This window comes from Salvelinus sp. IW2-2015, linkage group LG33 (genome assembly GCF_002910315.2).
Source record: "Salvelinus sp. IW2-2015 linkage group LG33, ASM291031v2, whole genome shotgun sequence".
Classification (NCBI taxonomy): domain Eukaryota; kingdom Metazoa; phylum Chordata; class Actinopteri; order Salmoniformes; family Salmonidae; genus Salvelinus; species Salvelinus sp. IW2-2015.
In genome coordinates, this window is record NC_036872.1 from 469,936 (window position 1) to 490,942 (window position 21,007).

General features: G+C 41.3%; 1 protein-coding gene across 1 annotated transcript in view; it reads right to left on the bottom strand.

Moving 5' to 3' along the window:
* The window catches only part of LOC111958232 (ras and EF-hand domain-containing protein homolog), a 32,922-nt gene extending 12,550 nt beyond the window's left edge, over positions 1–20,372 (bottom strand). Inside the window, exons 1-9 of the mRNA XM_023979448.2 lie at positions 19,656–20,372; positions 11,657–11,803; positions 10,752–10,842; positions 8,287–8,382; positions 7,821–7,898; positions 7,499–7,614; positions 3,648–3,716; positions 3,207–3,285; positions 2,586–2,665 (exon numbers count right to left, since the gene is read on the bottom strand). Of these exons, the coding sequence (XP_023835216.1) occupies positions 2,586–2,665; positions 3,207–3,285; positions 3,648–3,716; positions 7,499–7,614; positions 7,821–7,898; positions 8,287–8,382; positions 10,752–10,842; positions 11,657–11,803; positions 19,656–19,987 (1,088 nt within the window). The 5' untranslated portion in view covers positions 19,988–20,372. The remainder of the gene's footprint in view (positions 1–2,585; positions 2,666–3,206; positions 3,286–3,647; positions 3,717–7,498; positions 7,615–7,820; positions 7,899–8,286; positions 8,383–10,751; positions 10,843–11,656; positions 11,804–19,655) is intronic.
* Between the last annotated feature and the right edge of the window lie 635 nt (positions 20,373–21,007).

Here is a 21,007-nt window from a genome sequence, read left to right on the forward strand (position 1 = left end):
GACTGCACAATTTGGCGGGTAACTGTATGGCTTGCTTTTGTGGCTGAACGCTGTTCTCAGAATATTTAATTTGGTGCTTTTGCCGTAAAGCTTTTTGAAATCTGACACAGCGGTTGCATTAAGAACAAGTGTATCTTTAATTCTATGTAAAACATGTATCTTTCATCAAAGTTTATGATGAGTATTTATGTTATTTGACGTGGCTCTCTGCAATTTCTCCGGATATTTTGGAGGCATTTCTGAACATGGAGCCAATGTAAACTGAGGTTTTTGGATATAAATATTAACTTTATCGAACAAAACATATATGTATTGTGTAACATGAAGTACTATGAGTGTCATCTGATGAAGATCATCAAAGGTTAGTGATTCATTTTATCTCTATTTCTGCTTTTTGTGACTCCTGTCTTTGGCTGGAAAAATGACTGTGTTTGTCTGTGATTTTGCGGTGACCTAACATAATCGTTTGTGGTGCTTTCGCTGAAAAGCCTATTTGAAATCGGACACTTTGGTGGGATTAACAACAAGATTACCTTTAAAATGGTATAAAATACATGTATGTTTGAGGAATTTTAATTATGAGATTTCTGTTGTTTGAATTTGGCGCCCTGCACTTTCACTGGCTGTTGTCATATCATTCTGTTAACAGGATTGCAGCCATAGGAAGTTAAATGAAAGAAAATCTCCAAATTATTGTTACTTTTTCAGCAAAGTGATTATTATTATTATTAGTTCATTTAGAATTATATAAAATCCCCATACATATTATCACAGATCCTAATGGAAAATGCCTCTTAGATATTAATTTAGAATCCTCTAAATGTAATTATTGACTGAGAGTCATGTCACTGAAAAATATATTTTTAGATATACTGTAGGCCTACCAGAGGCAAAATTTGTCTCATTAGTGTTGAGTAATGTGCTGCTAAAAGTGGTGTAGGTCTTATTTATTTAAAGAGCATATTGAAGTTAGAAGCAATAGGATTTGAAGCAAAAGCCTACAACTATCTTAGCACCGTTTCACGCTGCTGTGAGACAAGCATGGGGACCAGTCTTGATAAATCAATGAGATTTATATTTTCACTTATTAATCTCCGTTTGGGTATAGGTTAGACTAGAGTTTGAAAATTAGGGTGCAGAAATGTTATGCTCTTAGTGTAACCTTTATTTAACTAGGCAAGTCAGTTAAGAACAAATTCTTATCTACAAGGACAGCCTACTCCTTCCTCCCCATCGGGGAATTGAACCCCGGTCTCCCGTGTGCCCTGCCCACACAACACAGGGATTCTTTAGCTAAATAGCCCAGTACTGTACTGCCGACCGTCACGTTGTACAGCGCCATATTTTACTTTCCACCCTACTTTCCACCCTTTCTTGGAATAGAAACACCATAATATTAATCAAATTAATTAAGCAAGTACCAGTCAAAAGTTTGGACACATCTACTCATTCCAGGATTTTTTTTTTTTTTTTACTATTTTATACATTGTAGAATAATAGTGAAGACATCACAACTATGAAATAACACATATGGAATCAGTTAAGAACAAATTCTTATTTACAAGGACAGCCTAGTCAGCCTGGTCTCCGGCATGCCCGCATTCTCTAGTACAGACATGGCCTGTGCTCCCTTATGTAAGGAATTAGACACTTTCCCATGTTTACTACAGTATGTATTGTAGGCTATGTTTACTTGTCAGACTGCACAGTAGCCTAATAAACAAATGCAGGTGGCTTATATCTTCGAAATATTTAAATGTTTTATTATCTAAATGTAAAAGCATATACTGTACAGTACTGTATTTCTTCACCAGCATCTTTATGCTTTCGTTAATAAAATAATGATAAAATACTCTTTCAAAATGCAGATGTTTATTTCGTTATGGATCCATAACGAATTACTATGGGAATAAATATCACTGATTTACAGAAATATTGGAACAAAGTTGTCTAATGAAGGCAAACAATTTAGAATCCTCCAATCCTCTTATGCTGCATGCAGTCTATTCCCGACTGTCACATTGTACAGCGCCATATTTTCCATTCCATCCTAACAGAAACCCTGAGGGTTTCGTTTTTCTCGGAATAGAAACACCATAATACTAATCAAATTAATTTAGCCAAATTTCTTAAAATCAATCCCATATACTATGTTATTACAAAAAAGGTTTTAAATTCTCTGGTAATGCCAATATGGAAGACTATCAAATGCTTCTCAAAGATGCCCTCTGGTGGTCAAACTAGCACTGACTTGCATTAACCAAAAAAAATGGCTGACAATTAAATAACGTGCCAGAGAATTCTGCAGCAGCCCGCAAGGTGTGCTGCAGTATGACACAACTTTTAAAGGAGCAACCACTGTACCACTAAGCTAGCTCCAACAACCAAGCTAGAACATAGACTGTGCTGTTTTGTGTCCTGTATGGATGGCTATGAGTATACAATGCAAACACGCACATGTCCAGTGCTAATCTTCCATACACATGTATGTACGTGTGCAGTGTGTATCTGTATTAGAGTGTATGTACTGGACGCTGTCTGCACAAACACACCAGCAGGCTGTTGCTAGTCCAGTCCTGTCTTACCTGTCGCGGTATGGAGATGAGTAACAGATACTCTTGCTCCTCCTGCTAATGGTGCTGGCTGGGGAACCCCTGCTACCACGCTGAAACACAACCACAACATCACTGTCACAACTGTCTGGGTCACTGTGTGTGTGTGTGTGTGTGGGTGTGTTTTTGTTCATGTGTGGGTGTGTGTCCATTCACTTATGTGTGCGTACGTGTGTGTGCACTGAGCTGTATGTACTGAACCCTATGTGTGAGTATAGGAATTATTGTTAGATGAGAGTGTGTGAGACAGAGTGGAAGTTATGAGGTTATGAGGAGAGTGAGTTAGGGGTCAYGACTGAAATGTGTTGTTGTTGCTGTCGTTTTTGTTGTTGTCTGTCATTGCCTCAAACATGGTTCAGTTGATTCCTCCAACAGACAAGCCCTTAGGACTGGCATTAGAGATTCAACCCTGACGTTAAAAGCAGAGAGATCAGAGAGAAAGAGAGAGAGGGGGTGATGGGAAGAGGAGGATAAAAGGGGTGTGGGATAGGGAGGTAATTGAAAGAGGGACGGAGGAACAAAGATAAGAGCCAGGGAGAGAGCAAGAGAGAGAGCGTGCTGGTGTTACCATGGCTATGTGGTTGTCTACCTCACCTTATTGCTCTTGCTGAGGGTGTTCTCCAGGGAACTGCGCAGCCCGTCGTTACTGTCATGGAGCTTCCTGTTGGCTGTTCTATAGAGGGGAACAGAGGAGGGAGAGAAGCAGAGGAGAGAGAGGAGGGAGAGAAACAGAGGAGAAGAGAGGGGAGAGGGAGAGAAAGAGAGGAGAGAGAAGAGGATAAGAACGGGAAGAGGTGATCAAAAGAGCCGTTGGCAGGTCTTCTCAGGAAAATGACTTTTGAGGGTTTCAAAAACAGACACTCTTTAAGACTCACAAAACTCCCAAGGCTTACAACTTCATGTTCCTCAGTTTACAGGTAACTCAATGTAACATCAAGTTGTGAGTCTTGAAGTATTCCTGTTTGTGGGTCAGGTGAGCATTTGTCAGCGTTCCTGTTTATGTGTCAGACAAGCACTGTGATTGGCCAGACTTACTGTAGGATCTCTATCTGTCGCTCCAGGTTCTCCCTCTCATCAGAGAACTCTCTCATCATCGCCTCATCCCTGCACATACAAACACAGTCATTCACAACGAATACATACACGTTCATAAACACTCATAACACATACTACATAAACTATAATAACACATACTACAAATCCCCCCTTAAAACACATACTACATAAACTACAATAACACATACTACATAAACTACAATAACACAAACTACACACACTCTCAAAACACATACATTAATTCTCCAAAAACAGGAGAATGTACATTCTAATAATGCAGACAAAAGCAGACACTTCAACAGTCTCAAAGAATCGGCACATTCACAACACAAACTTAGTTTGACTGGAACAAGTTCAAAGGCGAAGTGTGAGACTGGTTGCCAGGTAACCAGGTTGTGAGACTGAGTGTGAGGTCACACTAGGATATCCTGTTACAATCCTCAAAACATGTTACCGCCCCAGGGAGGGGAGGGAGCAGCCAAGCACACAGGCAGGGAGGCAGTCACACAGTCACACTGGCCTGGGGCTGTGGCCTTTACTGCCTGACTGATTGAGTGACTGGATGGCTCAAGGCGAACCTACAGCACAGGCTGGGATGAGGTGTCACAGGCTCTGTGTGCGTGTGTGTGCTCACGTGTGTGTTATGGCTTTGTGTCTCAGTGTACATTGGGATTCTCAATGTGCCACTGTAGAAAAATCAGGTTGATCATTTCACAAATAGTAATACATCTCGTAGATATTAGAGTATTACTTTTATTTTTTATTTGATTTAACCTTCATTTAACTAGGCAAGTCAGTTAACAACAAATTCTTATTTACAATGATGGCCTACCCCGACCAAACCCTAACCCGGATGACGCTGGGCCAATTGTGCACCGCCCTATGGGACTCCCAATCACGGCCGGTTGTGACACAGCCTGGAATCAAACCAGGGTCTGTAGTGACGCATCTAGCACTGAGATGCAGTGCCTTAGACCTCTGCGCCACTCGGGAGCCCTAATGACATCACTAGATTACGTTACAGCATGACATACACTACTGTTCAAAAGTTTGGAGTCACTTAGAAATGTCCTTGTTTTTGAAAGAAAAGCAAATGATTTCTTGTCCATTAAAATAACATCAAATTGATCAGAAACACAGTGTAGACATTGTTAATGTTGTAAATTACTATTGTAGCTGGAAACGGCAGGTTTTTTATGGAATATCTACATAGGCGTACAGAGGCCCATTATCAGCATCAGTCTCAATGTCAACAGTGAAGAGGCGACTCCGGGATGCTGTCCTTCTAGACAGTGTTGCAAAGAAAAATACACATCTCAGACTGGCCAATAAAAATAAGAGATTAAGATGGCCAAAAGAACACAGACACTGGACAGAGGAACTCTGCCTAGAAGGCCAGCATCCCGGAGTCGCCTCTTCACTGTTGACATTGAGACTGATGTTTTGCGGGTACTATTTAATGAAGCTGCCAGTTGAGGACTTGTGAGGCGTCTGTTTCTCAAACTAGACACTCTAATGTACTTGTCCTCTTGCTCAGTTGTGCACTGGGGCCTCCCACTCGTCTTTCTATTCTGGTTAGAGCCAGTTTGCGCTGATCTGTGAAGGGAATAGTACACAGCGTTGTACTAGGTCTTCAGTGGCTTGGCAATTTCTCGCATGAAATAGCTGTCATTTCTCAGAACAAGAATAGACTGACGAGTTTCAGAAGAAAGTTATTTGTTTCTGGCCTGTAATCAAACCCACAAAGGCTGATGCTCCAGATACGAGTCTAAAGAAGGCCAGTTTTATTGCTTCTTTAACCTCACTAGGGTATGTGGGACGGTAGCGTCCCACCTCGTCAACAGCCAGTGAAACTGCAGGGCGCCAAATTCAAAACAACAGAAATCCCATAATTTAAATTCCTCAAACATACAAGTATTTTACACCATTTTAAAGATACACTTGTTGTAAATCCAGCCAAAGTGTCCGATTTCAAAAAGGTTTTACGATGAAAGCACACCAAACAATTATGTTAGGTTAGAGCCAAGTCACAGAAAAAGACAGCCATTTTTCCAGCCAAAGAGAGGAGTAACAAAAAGCAGAAATAGAGATAAAATGAATCCCTAACCTTTGATGATCTTCATCAGATGACACTCATAGGACTTCATGTTACACAATACATGTATGTTTTGTTCGGTAAAATTCATATTTATATCCAAAAATCTGAGTTTAGGCAAGACGCTACTGTCTCACTTGGCAAAAAGACAGAGAAAATGCAGAGCGCAAATTCAAATGAATTACTATGAAAATTACTATAAAAATTAAACTTTCATTAAATCACACATGAAAGATACCAAATTAAAGCTACACTGGTTGTGAATCCACCCAACATGTCAGAATTCAAATAGGCTTTTCGGCGAAAGCAAACGATGCTATTAACTGAGGATAGCACCATTGTAAACAAAGAGAGAGAAGCATATTACAACCCTGCAGGGGCGACACAAAATGCAGAAATAAAAATATAATTCATGCCTTACCTTTGACGAGCTTCTGTTGTTGGCACTCCAATATGTCCCATAAACATCACAAATGGTCCTTTTGTTCGATTAATTCCGTCGATATATATCCAAAATGTACATTTATTTGGCGCGTTTGATCCAGAAAAACACAGGTTCCAAATTGAAAAACACCGGTTCCAAATTGTGAAACGTGACTACAAAATATCTCAAAACTTTGCCAAAAAATGGCAAACTACTTTTGTAATACAACTTTAGGTATTTTTTTACGTAAATAATTGATCAAATTGAAGACGGGATGATCTGTGTTCAATACAGGATTAAAACTAACTGTAGCTAGCTTTCTGGTCATGCGCTTCTAACAAACAGGACATTTCGAGTGACCCTCCTTCAAGATGGCCGTACTTCTTCATTACACAAAGGAATAACCTCAACCAATTTCTAAAGACTGTTGATATCCAGTGGAAGTGGTAGGAACTGCAAGAAGGTCCCTTAGAAATCTGGTTTCGCAATGAAATCTCCTTGAAAAGACAGTGACCTCAACAACAACAAAAAATCGGAATGGTTTGTCCTTGGGGTTTCGCCTGCTAAATAAGTTCTGTTATACTCACAGACATGATTCAAAAAGTTTTAGAAACTTCAGAGTGTTTGCTATCCGAATATACTAATAATATCCATATCTTATATTCTGGGGATGAGTAGCTGGCAGTTTAATTTGGGCATGCTTTTCATCCAAAATTCCCGAATGCTGCCCCCTACCCAAGAGAAGTTAATGAGCACAACAGTTTTCAGCTGTGCTAACATAATTACAAAAGGGTTTTCTAATGATCAATTAGCATTTTAAAATTATAAACTTGGATTAGCTAACACAACGTGCCATTGGAACACAGGAGTGATGGTTGCTGATAATGGGCCTCTGTACGCCTATGTAGATATTCCGTAAAAAATCTGCCGTTTCCAACTACAATAGTCATTTTGTAAGAAATACAATGTCTACACTGTATTTCTGATCAATTTGCTGTTATTTTAATGGACAGAAAATGTGCTTTTCTTTCAAAAACAAGGACATTTCTAAGTGACCCCAAACTTTTGAACAGTAGTGTATGTGTATGATTTACTAACAGTTCAACACTGATTATGTAATACATGAAGACATTTGTAAGGCATTTTACAAGAGATTGTACCGACTATTGTGCCTCATACACAATGGGTGTCCAACACCATGATACAGTAAGTGTGTGTGTGTGTGTGTGTGTGTGTGTGTGTGTGTGTGTGTGTGTGTGTGTGTGTGTGTGTGTGTGTGTGTGTGTGTGTGTGTGTGTGTGTGTGTCTCACCGCTCAGAGTTGATGCTGTGGTCTGTCAGATCACTCTTCAGAGAGGCCAGTTCACTCTGAAGGAAGGCTATGTTAGTTTGAGACTGCATCAACTCCTGCTTCAACCGCTGGTTTTCCTGGGGAGAGAGGGAGTGAGAGAGAGAAAGAGAGGTAAAGAGAGAGAGAGAGGTAAAGACAGAGAGAAGAGAGAAGGGTTTAGCGACAGACGACAGCATGGTCAGAGCCAGAATGAGTCAGCTCAATTGTCTTGATCAGGAAATGGATGAGAGTTAGAAAGGATGTGTACAGAGTGATATAGGACTAGCAGGAAGACCCATCTCACCAGAGTCAGTTCGTTGATCTTCCTCTTCAGGGTTGAAGACTCGTCTTTCATGTTGATGTTCTTGTACTGGTCTTCAATCTGAGGAGGGAGTAGACACCTTTAACACACATCGCTGCCTGCTGCCAGTGAATCACAATCTTCAATGGCATAGATGGATTTCATTCAATTGTGATTGAGTTAATCTGATTGGATGTCTCACATGTTCATGAACCAATGAACCAACACGCTGAGTGGGTGAACAGGAGTGATTGGCTAGACTAGTAGTCCAGGCAATAGATGCCACATTATTGGTTAATTGTTCACTTTTTCATTAACAGCATGAAACTTGGCCCCAAACTGTGTATCAAGTTTCAGACTTTATTGGAAAAGTTTATATTTATTTCACACCACCTAAAATATAAAGGTTATCTTCAGCGTGTACCCGGTGGAACAGTATAAGTGATGAATAGTCGAATGGTAAACTCACCAGCTGCATCTTCTGGAGCTTGTGCTGCAGTTCACACACCTCAGACTCATAGTGTCTCTTCAGCTCACTCAGAGCTGCCTCAGTCCTATTGGCCTCCTACCGATAACAGAATAGAACATGGTGTAGCATCATCCCATCTCTTATGGCCTCCACAAGGATACAAGACACAATTGTAAAGTCTTTCATCATCATCAAATGTTCACACACTGTCAATATACAGATACAGCTACTGTCAAGACACCAACTACTGTCCAAATCAAATGGCACAGTGTATGTGCATGCACGTGTGTGTGTTTCTGTGTGTGTGTGAATGCGGTTGTGTGTTTTTTCTGTGTGTGTGCATGTGTATGCTTGTTTGCACTTCTTTTATATCACTCCTCTATGTTCCACTGATAAGAGTTTGAGCGGTGCTATTTTAGGGCAGTTTGGGTGACAGGTGGAGGTGGCCAGGGTGTATCAAGGAACATGAGCAGACCTGCCAACCCTGTCCAACTTTTTAGAGGACCAGACGCGCGCGGAACACCCATTTGGGGTTTTCTTTTGCCGCATGCTCGTGCACACGCTGTTTGTGAGTCTGATCGCAATTGTAGAATTGTACCAAATCAAGTCTATAAAAGGTTGGTATACTTTCTTTCTGGACTGCATTCCATTTACACATATGGTAAAAATCACACAAAGGGCCTTTATTCTTTGAGGTTTTTTAAAATTGTATTAAACAAATAATAACAAGTTATTTGTTTAGGTACAGAATGTACAAACGTCTTATCCACGATAAAAAAAATTTTTTTTTACTCTGATATGATAAGAAGAACAAATGATCGCATTGACACAGACCGCAAACTGGCTACACAAAGCTTAAGTAGGCTACCGCAAAGGGAATCTGTAAGCTGTTCGCTAGAAGAGTCCGGCGTTTCAGCCTATGTAAAGGTGCATATTGGATTTCTTTTGCAGCGCATAGATCATTTCAGATTTTTGAAATTGATAAAATCTCAAATCTAGTGCAAAGGCATTTTAGAAGCATTGCCTATATAGCTAATACCGGACACACATTCATTCTTCATCGTGCAGTCTTCGAAACTCCCGACTCCATTTAATGCCAATATGTTTATATTTATTTTTTTATTATACTTTTGTAATGCTTTTTGTGATATGGATCATAATTACAGTTATCAGGTTGCGTGATCCTTGTAATGTTACATGGAAAATACAACTAATGAGACGCATAATTAAATGTATATCCCACTCGCACAAACGCGACCAGTTACTTTTCGTATTTGCATTTCATTTCTTTCACTAGCAAATGCGAGTGAACTGCTGGCACTTTAGAGCCCACTGAATGTCCATCTTATGTTTCGCAAAGGTTAGCATTTGAAAACAATTAAACAACAACCCCCTTTTTTGTTTCCCACAAAAAAAACAACCCCCCGAAAAACCAAAAACCAAACAAACCAAAGGGAAAATTTTTTTGTCCATCTGTTTACGTACATCTGACAGTCCGCAAACTCAGCATCACAACAAACAGGAAGAGGGGCACACACAGGGTAGCTACGTCGAATAATTATGTATTTATCTCCAACTCCGTACATGTCTGTGTGTTCAGCTCGAGAATTGGGATGTTAGATTTACTCAGTGGATTTATATTTTATTCAAATGTTTTTTTTTTTAAGTTTAAAAAAAACTCAGGCCCTATTCATTTCTGCGTACTTTTAACTCGGATCTCGTACCTGCGTACATGGCCAGAGAATTAAGTTGTTGGTACGCAAATGCGTGCATGTTGGCAGGTCTGCATGAGTGCTGAAGTAGTAGATTGCTTTCTGATTGGATACACCTTAACTGTCGCACTGGATGATGACACAGACGTTCATGGTGGTGGGGGGCAGGTGAGTCTAGGTGTGGGTGCTTTTCTTAGACTAAGCATACAGCAGCTGCATGACAAACAGAGCTGATGTAGCACACTTACATAATGTACATAACTACACACACACACAGGGGGGAGATAAGACTGTTCCCAGAGTAGAGGAATGAGAGATTCCAGGAATAGGAGTGTTCCATGGAAGTATGGAAAACCGGACGTTTTCCGTCAACATCCCACTGGAGTTACTTTTAACAAATGATTATAAATAAATTCAGTATATCAAATCTAGATATGATAACAGCTTGACATATCAGACGTCAACACAGCTGAGGAGTGTTTGAGGTTTAATGAGTAATCTGATCACAAGTCCTCTCTATTTGGCATGAGTGAAGAGATGAGCTCCACCCTTCTTATCAGTGGCTAAACCTGTAGGAACACAACCTGCCCAGACCGCATGACAATGTGGACATCATTTCTAAAGTTAGAATTGACAATCATGCAAGTGGTGTGTGTTGTGGTGTGGTGTGTGTGTGTGTGTGTGTGTGTGTGTGGTGTGTGTGTGTGTGTGTGTGTGTGTGTGTGTGTGTGTGTGTGTGTGTGTGTGTGTCACCTGTTGCTGTGTGTTGTTCTCAGCTGCATGGATGCGTTGATCCATCTCCTCCTCCATCTCACTGAGCTGCATGGCGGCTTGGTCATGGGCTCTGAGCAGAAATAAAACATAATACTGTAACTGAATGTATTATATCTGTGTTGGTGTGTGTGTATTTGGGTCGTTCCACCATTTCGGTGCCTTTTGAGAAGTGTAACTTGGTCAAATAAATGTTGGATTTCACCTAACTTTTTCCCACCGAAAAAGGTTCAATAAATAAAAATACTATAATAAATGCCTATTAAGTGCCAAATAAAGTAACAGGGTTGATTGTGACTGAGTTAATTGTTTCTTCTTAAATCAGCCATAAATCCCCTTCTGACAGAGGGAATGGAAGCTTGTTGTGTGCAACAGGAAGTGGCAATTGAATGCATTATTGTATCATTATTTTTTATAAATGTATTTCTAGCCTGTCTATCTATGGGTAACAGGGTTGACGTGTTATGCTCGACCTGCTCAGTTAAATAATAATCTTCAGAAATTACTTTGTCAAAGCAAGAAAATATCTAGGACTTTAAAACGATGGAAATTTGGGCATTAAGTGGGTTCAAAAAATCTTCCTGTAATGACACAGGAACATGTCAAAATGCAGAATTATGGCACTTTAGCAAGCCTTTATTCATATAAAAATGTGACTTATTGAATTATCCATGTGGTCTAGATTAAAGAGCACTTCATTTAGTATAACAGGCTTTATAAAATTCAATATTGGTGCACAATTTCTACTTAAAATATCTAACTTCCCATTTGTATTTGAGAACGTGTACAGTATGATAGAATGTCTGCATGTGTACATTGTATGTACAATATGTGGGTTTTAAGTAAACTGCAGCTGTCGGTGAGTGTGTGAGCGTGTGTGTTAGTACCGTTTCACAGCCAGGGCCAGGTTCTCCATCTCAGCGTTGTGCTGCTTGATCTCTCTGGTGAAGCTCATAATGACTCTCTCATACTGAGGCACCATCCTGGGCTCTGTCATACTGATGTTCTGGTACAGCGTGGCTGCCTGCTCATTCCTACAGGCAGGCAGGCAGACAGGCAGACAGGCAGACAGGCAGACAGACAGGCAGACAGGCAGACAGGCAGACACAGACAGACAGACAGACAGACAGACAGACAGACAGACAGACAGACAGACAGACANGACAGACAGACAGACAGACAGACAGACAGACAGACAGACAGACAGACAGACAGACAGACAGACAGACAGACAGACAGACAGGCAGACAGGCAGGCAGACAGGCAGGCAGGCAGACAGGCAGGCAGACGGGAGACAGGGGAATGTTAATACAAGTTACTTACAACAGCATAAGACCTTTCATCTAAAACACATTTGGAACAGCTACAGTATATTTGGAACAGAACAGCTACATTTTATTTGTAACATGCTTCATGAAACAACAGGCAGGTGTAGACTAACGGTGAAATGCTTACTTTTCCAACAATGCAGCATTTTTTTTTTTAAATGACAAGGAATAGAATACACAGCAAATAACAAATAACAATAAAGAGTAAAAATAACATGGCTATATACAGGGAGTACCAATATCGATGTGCAGGAGTACGAGGTAATTGAGGTAGCTATGTACATATAGGTAGGGGTAAAGTAAATAATAGACAGAATAGATAATAGACTGATCTGTAGCAGCAGCGTATGTGGACCAGTAGCATATGTGGTGTATGGCCTATGGAGTGTGTGTGAGAATGCATGTGTGGCGTCAATATGCATATGTGCGCATGTTATGTGTGTGCGGACATATGCAGTGTGTGTGTGTGTGTGTGTTAGGGTGTCAGTGTAAGTATGTGTGTGGGGGGTAGAGACCAGTTTGTGTGCATTGAATCGGTGCAAGATAGTTTAAAAAGAGACCCTTAAAAAAAAAAGAGTCAACACCGGTAGTAGATAAATAAACAGAAATAGTGACACAAGGAATAAATACAGTGATAACGAATAACAATATTGAGTCATAATAACATGGCTATATACAGGGAGTACCAGTACTGAGTCAATGTGCAGGTGTACGAGATAATTCAGGTAGCTATGTCCAGTACCAGTTAAAAGTTGACACACCTACTCATTCAATAATCTTTCTTTATTTTGACTATTTTCTACGTTGTAGAATAATAGTGAAGACATCAAAACTATGAAATAACACATATGGAATCATGTTAAATATATCAAAATATATTTTACATTTGAGATTCTTCCATGTAGCCACCCTTTGCCTAGTAGCCTTTCACACTCTTGGCATTTTCTCAACCAGCTTCACCTGGAATGCTTTTCCAACAGTCATGAAGGAGTTCCCACATATGCTGAGAACTTGTTGGCTGCTTTTTCTTCACTCTGCGGTCCAACTCATCCCAAACCATCTCAATTGGGTTGAAATCAGGTGATTGTGGAGGCCAGGTCATCTGATGCAGCACTCCATCACTCTCATTCTTGATCAAATAGCCCTTACACAGCCTGGAGGTGTGTTGGGTCAATGTCCTGTTGAAAAACAAATAATAGTCCTACTAAGCGCAAACCACATGGGATGGCGTATGGCTGCAGAATGCTGTGGTAGCCATGCTGGTTAAGTGTGCCTTGAAATCAAAATAAATCGCAGACAGTGTCACCAGCAAAGCACCCCCACACCATCACACCTTCTCCTCCATGCTTCACGGTGGGAACCACACATGAGGAGATCATCCGTTCACCTACTCAGAGTCTCACAAAGACACAGCGGACGGAACCAAAAATCTCAAATTTGGACTTATCAAACCAAAGACAGATTTCCACCGTTCTAATGTCCATTGCTCGTGTTTCTTGGCCCAAGCAAGTCTCTTCTTCTGATTGGTGTCCTTTAGTAGTGTTTTTTTGCAGCAATTCGACCATGAAGACCTGATTCACGCAGTCTCCTCTGAACAGTTGATGTTGAGATGTGTCTGTTACTTGAATTCTGTGAAGCATTTATTTGGGCTGCAATTTCTGAGGTTGGTAACTCTAATGAACTTATCCTCTGCAGCAGAAAGAAAGAAATTCCACAAATTAACTTTTAACAAGGCACACCTGTTAATTGAAATGCATTCCAGGTGACTACTTCATGAAGTTGGTTGAGAGAATGACAAGAGTGTGCAAAGCTGTCATCAAGGCAAAGGGTGGCTACATTGAAGAATCTCAAATATAAAATATATTTTGATTTCTTTAACACATTTTTTGTTACTACATGATTTCATATGAGTTATTTTATAGTTTGATGTATTTACTATAATTCTACATTGTAGAATAAGTAGGCGTGTCTAAACTTTTGACTGGTACTGTACATATTCTGTAGTTAGGGGTAAAGTGACTAGGCAACAGGATAAATAATAGACAGTAGCAGCAGCATGTGTGAAAGTATGTGTGTGGCGTCAATATGCATGTCTGCGCATGTTATGCGTTTGTGGGCGTATGTAATGTGTGTGTGTATATGTTTGTTGGGGTGTCAGTGTAAGTATTTGTGAGTGTGTGGGTAGAATCAAGGGTGTGTGCATAGAGTCAGTGCAAGAGAGTTAGTGCAAAAACGGGTCAATGCAGGTAGTCCGGGTAGCTAATTTGATTAGCTATTTAGCTGCCATGTTTAGATGTCTTATGGCTTGGGGGTAGAAGCTGTTCAGGGTCCTGTTGGTTCCAGATTTGGTGCACTGGTACTGCTTGCCGTGTTGTAGTAGAGAGAACAGTCTCTGGCTTGGGTGGCTGGAGTCTTTGATAATTTTATTAGCTTTCCTCTGACACCGCCTGGTATAGAGGTCCTGGATGGCAGGGAGCTCGGCCCTAGTGATGTACTGGGCCGTACTCACCACCCTCGCTAGTGCCTTGCGGTCGGATGCCTTGTAGTTGCCGTACGAAGCGGTGATGCAGCCAGTCAAGATGCTCTCAATGGTGCAGTAGTAGAGCTTTTGGAGGATCTGAGAGTCCATGCCAAATCTTTTCAGCCTTCTGAGGGGGAAGAGGCGCTGTTGTGCCTTCTTCACAACTGTGTGGGTGTAGACCACATTAATTCCTTAGTGATGTGGACACAGAGGGACTTAAAGCTCTCGACCTGCTCCACTACAGCCCCATTGATGTGGATGGGGATGTGCTGGCCCTCCATTTCCTGTAGTCCACGAACAGCTTCTTTGTCTTGCTGACGTTGAGGAAGAGGTTGTTGTCCTGGCACCACACTGCCAGGTCTCTGACCTCCTCCCTATAGCCTCATCATTGTCTGTGATCAGTCCGACCACTGTCGTGTCATCAGCAAAACTTGATGATGGTGTTGGAGTCGTGCGCGGCCAGGAAGTCATGGATTAAGGGTGTACAGCAGAGGAGGACTAAGCACACACCCTTGAAGGGCCCATGTGTTGATGATCAGTGTGGCGGGTGTGTTGTTGCCTACCCTCACTGCCTGGGGAGGCCCGTCAGGAAGTCCAGGATCCAGTTGCAGAGGGAGATATTCAGTCCCAGGGTCTCTGAGCTTGGTGATTAGCTTGGAGCGGACTATGGCGTTGAATGCTGAGCTGTAGTCAATGAACAGCATTCTTAAATAGGTATTCCTTTTGTCCAGGTGAGTGCGGGCAGTGTGGAGTGCAATAGAGATTGCATCATCTGTGGATCTGATGGGGCGGTAGGCGGTCCAGGGTGTCTGGAATGGTGTTGATGTGAGCCAGCCTTTCCAAGTATTTCATGGCTATGAAGGCAGGCGTTCTAGGGCACGGGGACGATAGTGGTCTGCTTGACACAAGTTGATATTACCAGGTCAGGGATAGGTTAAAAACGTCAGTGAAGACAGTCAGCGCATGCCCTCAGTACGGGTCCTGGTATTCCGTTTGGCCCCGCAGCCTTGCGGATGTTAACCAGTTTAAAGGATTTACTCACATTGGCTATGGAAAGTGAGATCACACAGTCGTCCAGACCAGCTGGTGCTCTCATGCATGGTTCAGGGTTGCTTGCCTTGAAGCGAGCATAGAAGGCATTTAGCTCGTCTGGTAGGCTCACGTCGCTGGGCAGATCGCGGCTGGGATTCCCTTTGTAATCCGTGATAGTTTGCAAGCCCTGCCACATCCATCAAGCGTCAGAGCCAGCGTAGTAGGATTCGATCTTAGTCCTGTATTGACACTTTTCCTGTTTGATGGCTCGCCTGCATCTCTTTCACCGCTACATCCTCTTTCGGGTCCCGGGGGTTACGGCCTGGTACAGAGTAAGCAGAACGTCGTCCAAAGCTGCTGACTCATTGAAGAAGAAATGTTCCCCCAAATCAAGGTTAGTGATTGCTGTTTTGATGTCCAGAAGCTGTTTTCGTTCATAGGGAATGATGGCGGAGACATTATCTAAAACATTTTTTTTAAATCAGCGTAAAAAAACAGCAAAATTGGTCAGGATCCATTGCATCACCATCTTTTTTTACTATCATAACACTTTTACAGCACAGTAACATCAATGCAACACTTTGGCAAAGTTCTGATGTTATCATTATGCTGCTGCAACAATATCATTCCATTTCAACAGTGTTGAAAGTGTTGTACTTTGAAATAGTAGCTTACTCATCATGGGCTGGGTCCAGGTATCTTACACTTAGGGGGTTGAAAGACACCTGTTCATCTGTATTAGAGGTCGACCGATTATGATTTTTCAACGCCGATACCGATACCGATTATTGGGGGACCAAAAAAAGCCGATACCAATTAATCGGACGATTTTTATATATATATTTGTAACAATGACAATTACAGCAATACTGAATGAACAATGAACACTTTTATTTTAACTTAATATAATACATCAATAAAATCAATTTAGTCTCAAATAAATAATGAAACATGTTCAATTTGGTTTAAATAATGCAAAAACAAAGTGTTGGAGAAGAAAGTAAAAGTGCAATATGTGCCATGTAAGAAAGCTAACGTTTAAGTTCCTTGCTCAGAACATGAGAACATATGAAAGCTGGTGGTTCCTTTTAACATGAGTCTTCAATATTCCCAGGTAAGAAGTTTGAGGTTGTAGTTATTATAGGACTATTTCTCTCTATACCATTTGTATTTCATATACATTTGACTATTGGATGTTCTAATAGGTACTTTAGTATTGCCAGCCTAATCTCGGGAGTATATAGGCTTGAAGTCATAAACAGCGCAATGCTTGAAGCATTGCGAAGAGCTGCTGCCAAACGCAGGAAAGTGCTGTTTGAATGAATGCTTACGATCCTGCTGCTGCCCACCACCGCTCAGTCAGACTGCTCTATCAAATCATAGACTTAATTATAATATAATAACACACAGAAATACGAGCCTTAGGTCATTAATATGGTCAAATCCGGAAACTATCATTTAGAAAACAAAACGTTTATTCTTTCAGTGAAATACGGAACCGTACCGTATTTTATCTAACGGGTGGCATCCATAAGTCTAAATATTGCTGTTACATTGCACAACCTTTAATGTTATGTCATAATTACGTAAAATTCTGGCAAATTAGTTCGCAACGAGCCAGGCGGCCCAAACTGTTGCATATACCCTGACTCTGCGTGCAATGAACGCAAGAGAAGTGACACAATTTCCCTAGTTTAATATTGCCTGCTAACTTGAATTTCTTTTAACTAAATATGCAGGTTTAAAAATATATACTTCTGTGTATTGATTTTAAGAAAGGCATTGATGTTTATGGTTAGGTACATTCGTGTACCGATTGTGGTTTTGTCGAAAATGCGCTTTTGTTAAATCATCCCCCGTTTGGCGAAGTTGGCTGTCTTTGTTGGAAAGAAATAGTCTTCACACAGTTCGCAACGAGCCAGGCGGCCCAAACTGCTGCATATACCCTGACTCTGTTGCACAGAACGCAAGATAAGTGACACAATTTCCCTAGTTCAAAGAAATGAATGTTAGCAGGCAATATTAACTAAATATGCAGGTTTAAAAATATATACTTGTGTATTGACTTTAAGAAAGGTATTGATGTTTATGGTTAGGTACACATTGGTGCAACGACAGTGCTTTTTTCGCAAATGCGCTTGGCTTGGCTTCGCGTTTGGCGAAGTAGACTGTGAGTCAATGATAAATTAACAGGCACCGCATTGCTTATATGCAACACAGGACAAGCTAGATAAACTAGTAATATCATCAACCATGTGTAGTTAACTAGTGATTATGTTAAGATTGATTGTTTTTTATGAGATACGTTTAATGCTAGCTAGCACCTTACCTTGGCTCCTTGCTGCACTCGCATAACAGGTAGTCAGCCTGCCACGCAGTCTCCTCGTGGAGTGCAATGTAATCGGCCATGATCGGTGTCCAAAAATGCAGAATCCCGATTGTTATGAAAACTTGAAATCGGCCCTAATTAATCGGCCATTCCGATTAATCGGTCGACCTCTAATCTGTATACCTATGTAGGCTACAGTATTTACCTGATATCTATTCAGGTACTCACAGTTACATTAAATGTTGTTTCTTGTAGAGCTATTTTACATGTTAATCTATGCCTAATTAAGAAACTCATTCATGGCTCATTCAACTGGGTCAGATGGGTAGAGATATCTAAAGTGTGTGTGAGTGCCTTCAACAAGGTGACCAGATTATAATCCCTGAGCATATAGACTCACTGTCCTACAGTCAACAGCACTGTCAAAACACGCAGTGTTACTAGTACATGCCCGGGTCTTAAAATCCAGGATTTACAGAGGGAACACCTTCTTCAATGCTATGTTTAAAGTTAAGAAATGCAACATACTTTTGTTAGTACTAATAATGACACTATCAAAAACCAATAAACATAATATTTTACAGTGAGAGGATTGAAAAAGTTGGTTGTTTGTCTATGACTGTAGAGTATTGGCTATATCCCCAGGCCTCCAGCTCTACCCTAGGCTGGTTGCCTGAGTTTCTGCTTTAGCTAACCTCACTTCCTCTGTTGTGTAATAACACATCTAGTTACCTGCTTCGAATATATTCTTAAACTAGAACTATTTAGGAGTGGTACCATTACTGATCCTGCTCTACTCCACCCATGGCTCTTCTATGGGCAGGGGAATAGACAATAGTATGGTGACCTTGGTCTCTGGATCTGAACCCTGGGTGGATGTAGGCCTACTGAGTACAGACATGACTGTTGTATCACACAATAATAAGAACATTTGATTCACAGCACCGGAAAACCATCACTAATGGAGTGCCCCAGGAGTGGCCCTTTTTCAAAGAAACAAGCTAAGATATTAGTTCCAATGGTTGACTTTCTACAGCTGGTGAAGCTGGTGATCAAACAGTCATAATGAGGTCTATTTAAGACATGATGGGGACCATGGAATCACTGTGTTAATCAATGTCCCCTCCATGGTGGCGTGTCAGGGCGCAGCTCAGTCCCATGCCAGCCCTAGAGGGGTGCCAGGACAACTGCTCAATGGGACCTCATTTCAAAACCTGTCATAGGATGCTGATACTTTCTTTTCCTTCTTTCCTTTCTCTCTTTCTCTCGCTCATTCTTTCAGGGTTAGGTTGCAGCAAGGGTTTCTATTGGTGCTCTTAGAGATATTTGATATATTTCATCCAAAAGCTAGACTGACCTGAGTAACACACACACGAATGCACGTGCATACACATAGAGGTGTAAACCACATCTGGCTAATAGAAGTGGGATACATTTTGACACCGGAATAGCCCAACAGTTTGAATTAAAACACTACAATAGTACACGAATATTTGATATATATATATATATTGTGAATCTATTATAAGGGGAGAAACTGTAGCCTATTGGTTACACTTAAAACTGAAACTTGAAACTGTTTTACGCATGCATTCCTACGACGTTTGGACAATATGTAAATCAAAAGTTGATTAATTAGCCGGTACGATTGTTTTGTAATGTGATCCATACTTGACCTGGGTATAAACCGGGCATGGTCCCCTAGTCGGGTCTGGAAATCTTCCCAGGCCTGAGAGGAGACTCCCCAGCTCTTGCTCTCCATATCCCCGCAGTACACTTGCTCAGAGATCCGGTGGAAGCCGCTAATGAACTCCGCTAGATTGATTGTCCCGTCTCTGTCGGTGTCCAGTTTAGAGAATATGTGCTCTCTCTCCGTCGGCGGGACAAGGAGCTCTGAGCAGATTTGGACAAACTCGTCTTTTTCAATCCGTCCAGAATTATCCACATCACAAGCGTGAAAGAGCGAGCAGAGACTCTCCCGGTCCGTACCCATGGCTGGTAACGACATGGTTTAGTCTGGAGTGGAAAGCCCCACCAAACAACTACCCGGAGAAAGACCACTATGACCAATTATAACCGAAAGTTTTTGACCAATTCAATTCCTTTCACCACGATCTTCCGAACTTCCTTCAAGTCTGACGTTTTAGCCAATTCTTTCTACACTGTCAAACACCTTATCGAGTTACAAAAAAAGGTGAAGAAAAAATAAAGTTGTTATTCATTCTCTCCTGGACGACTTCGACCGCCTTGGGCTAACAGTATTAATGTGTCGTCCTATAGTGTCGTCTTGTCAAGTCTTCTTTCCGGGTCTCTTGCCAGATGGACGGGTGGAGAGAGGCTGGGTGCGCGCGGCTGTTGAAGCGGCTCACCTTTACTACTTCAGAACACTCTTGTGTGGGCCTCTCGACTTCCAGAGGAACAGGCACAAAACAAACAAGGGCCGGGCGTCCGGCCAACCAGGTACAGAATTACCTGTAATCCGTTGAATAAACCAAACACATCTAAACACTGTTAAAAATCTCCATGGAGATTGTCTTGAAGACCAATACCCCCTTCTGTCTAACTGGCTGCCAGAGAATATGGGAAACTTTCAGTAACAAGCAGCATGTAAAAAATGTGTATGATACTTTGAGTAAATAAATAGATGACCAATTGGATAAAGCTCAGTGGCGATTTTAGCATGCACATGTTGGTGGGGCAAACAAACAAAAAATGTGTGATGCATGCCGGCAAAGCCACTACACAACACAACACAACACTAAACAATACATTGATTGCACTTTAACGGTGACATACGGTGCCCACAAACTGTTAGGGCCTACATAAAGCTGTCCCAACAACTTACCACTGCTACAATGTTCAGCGCAGCCTTGTCTGGCAGCGAAACAGTTCATTCAGCCTCATTTACTGCCTTTAAAAAAAACATAGCTGATGTGGTTGACTTGCTTAAACAAATGTGGTTTCTACTGATAATTGAGATGTACACACTATGGCATAAGGGGACGACAAGCGGATAAGAGGCAATCAG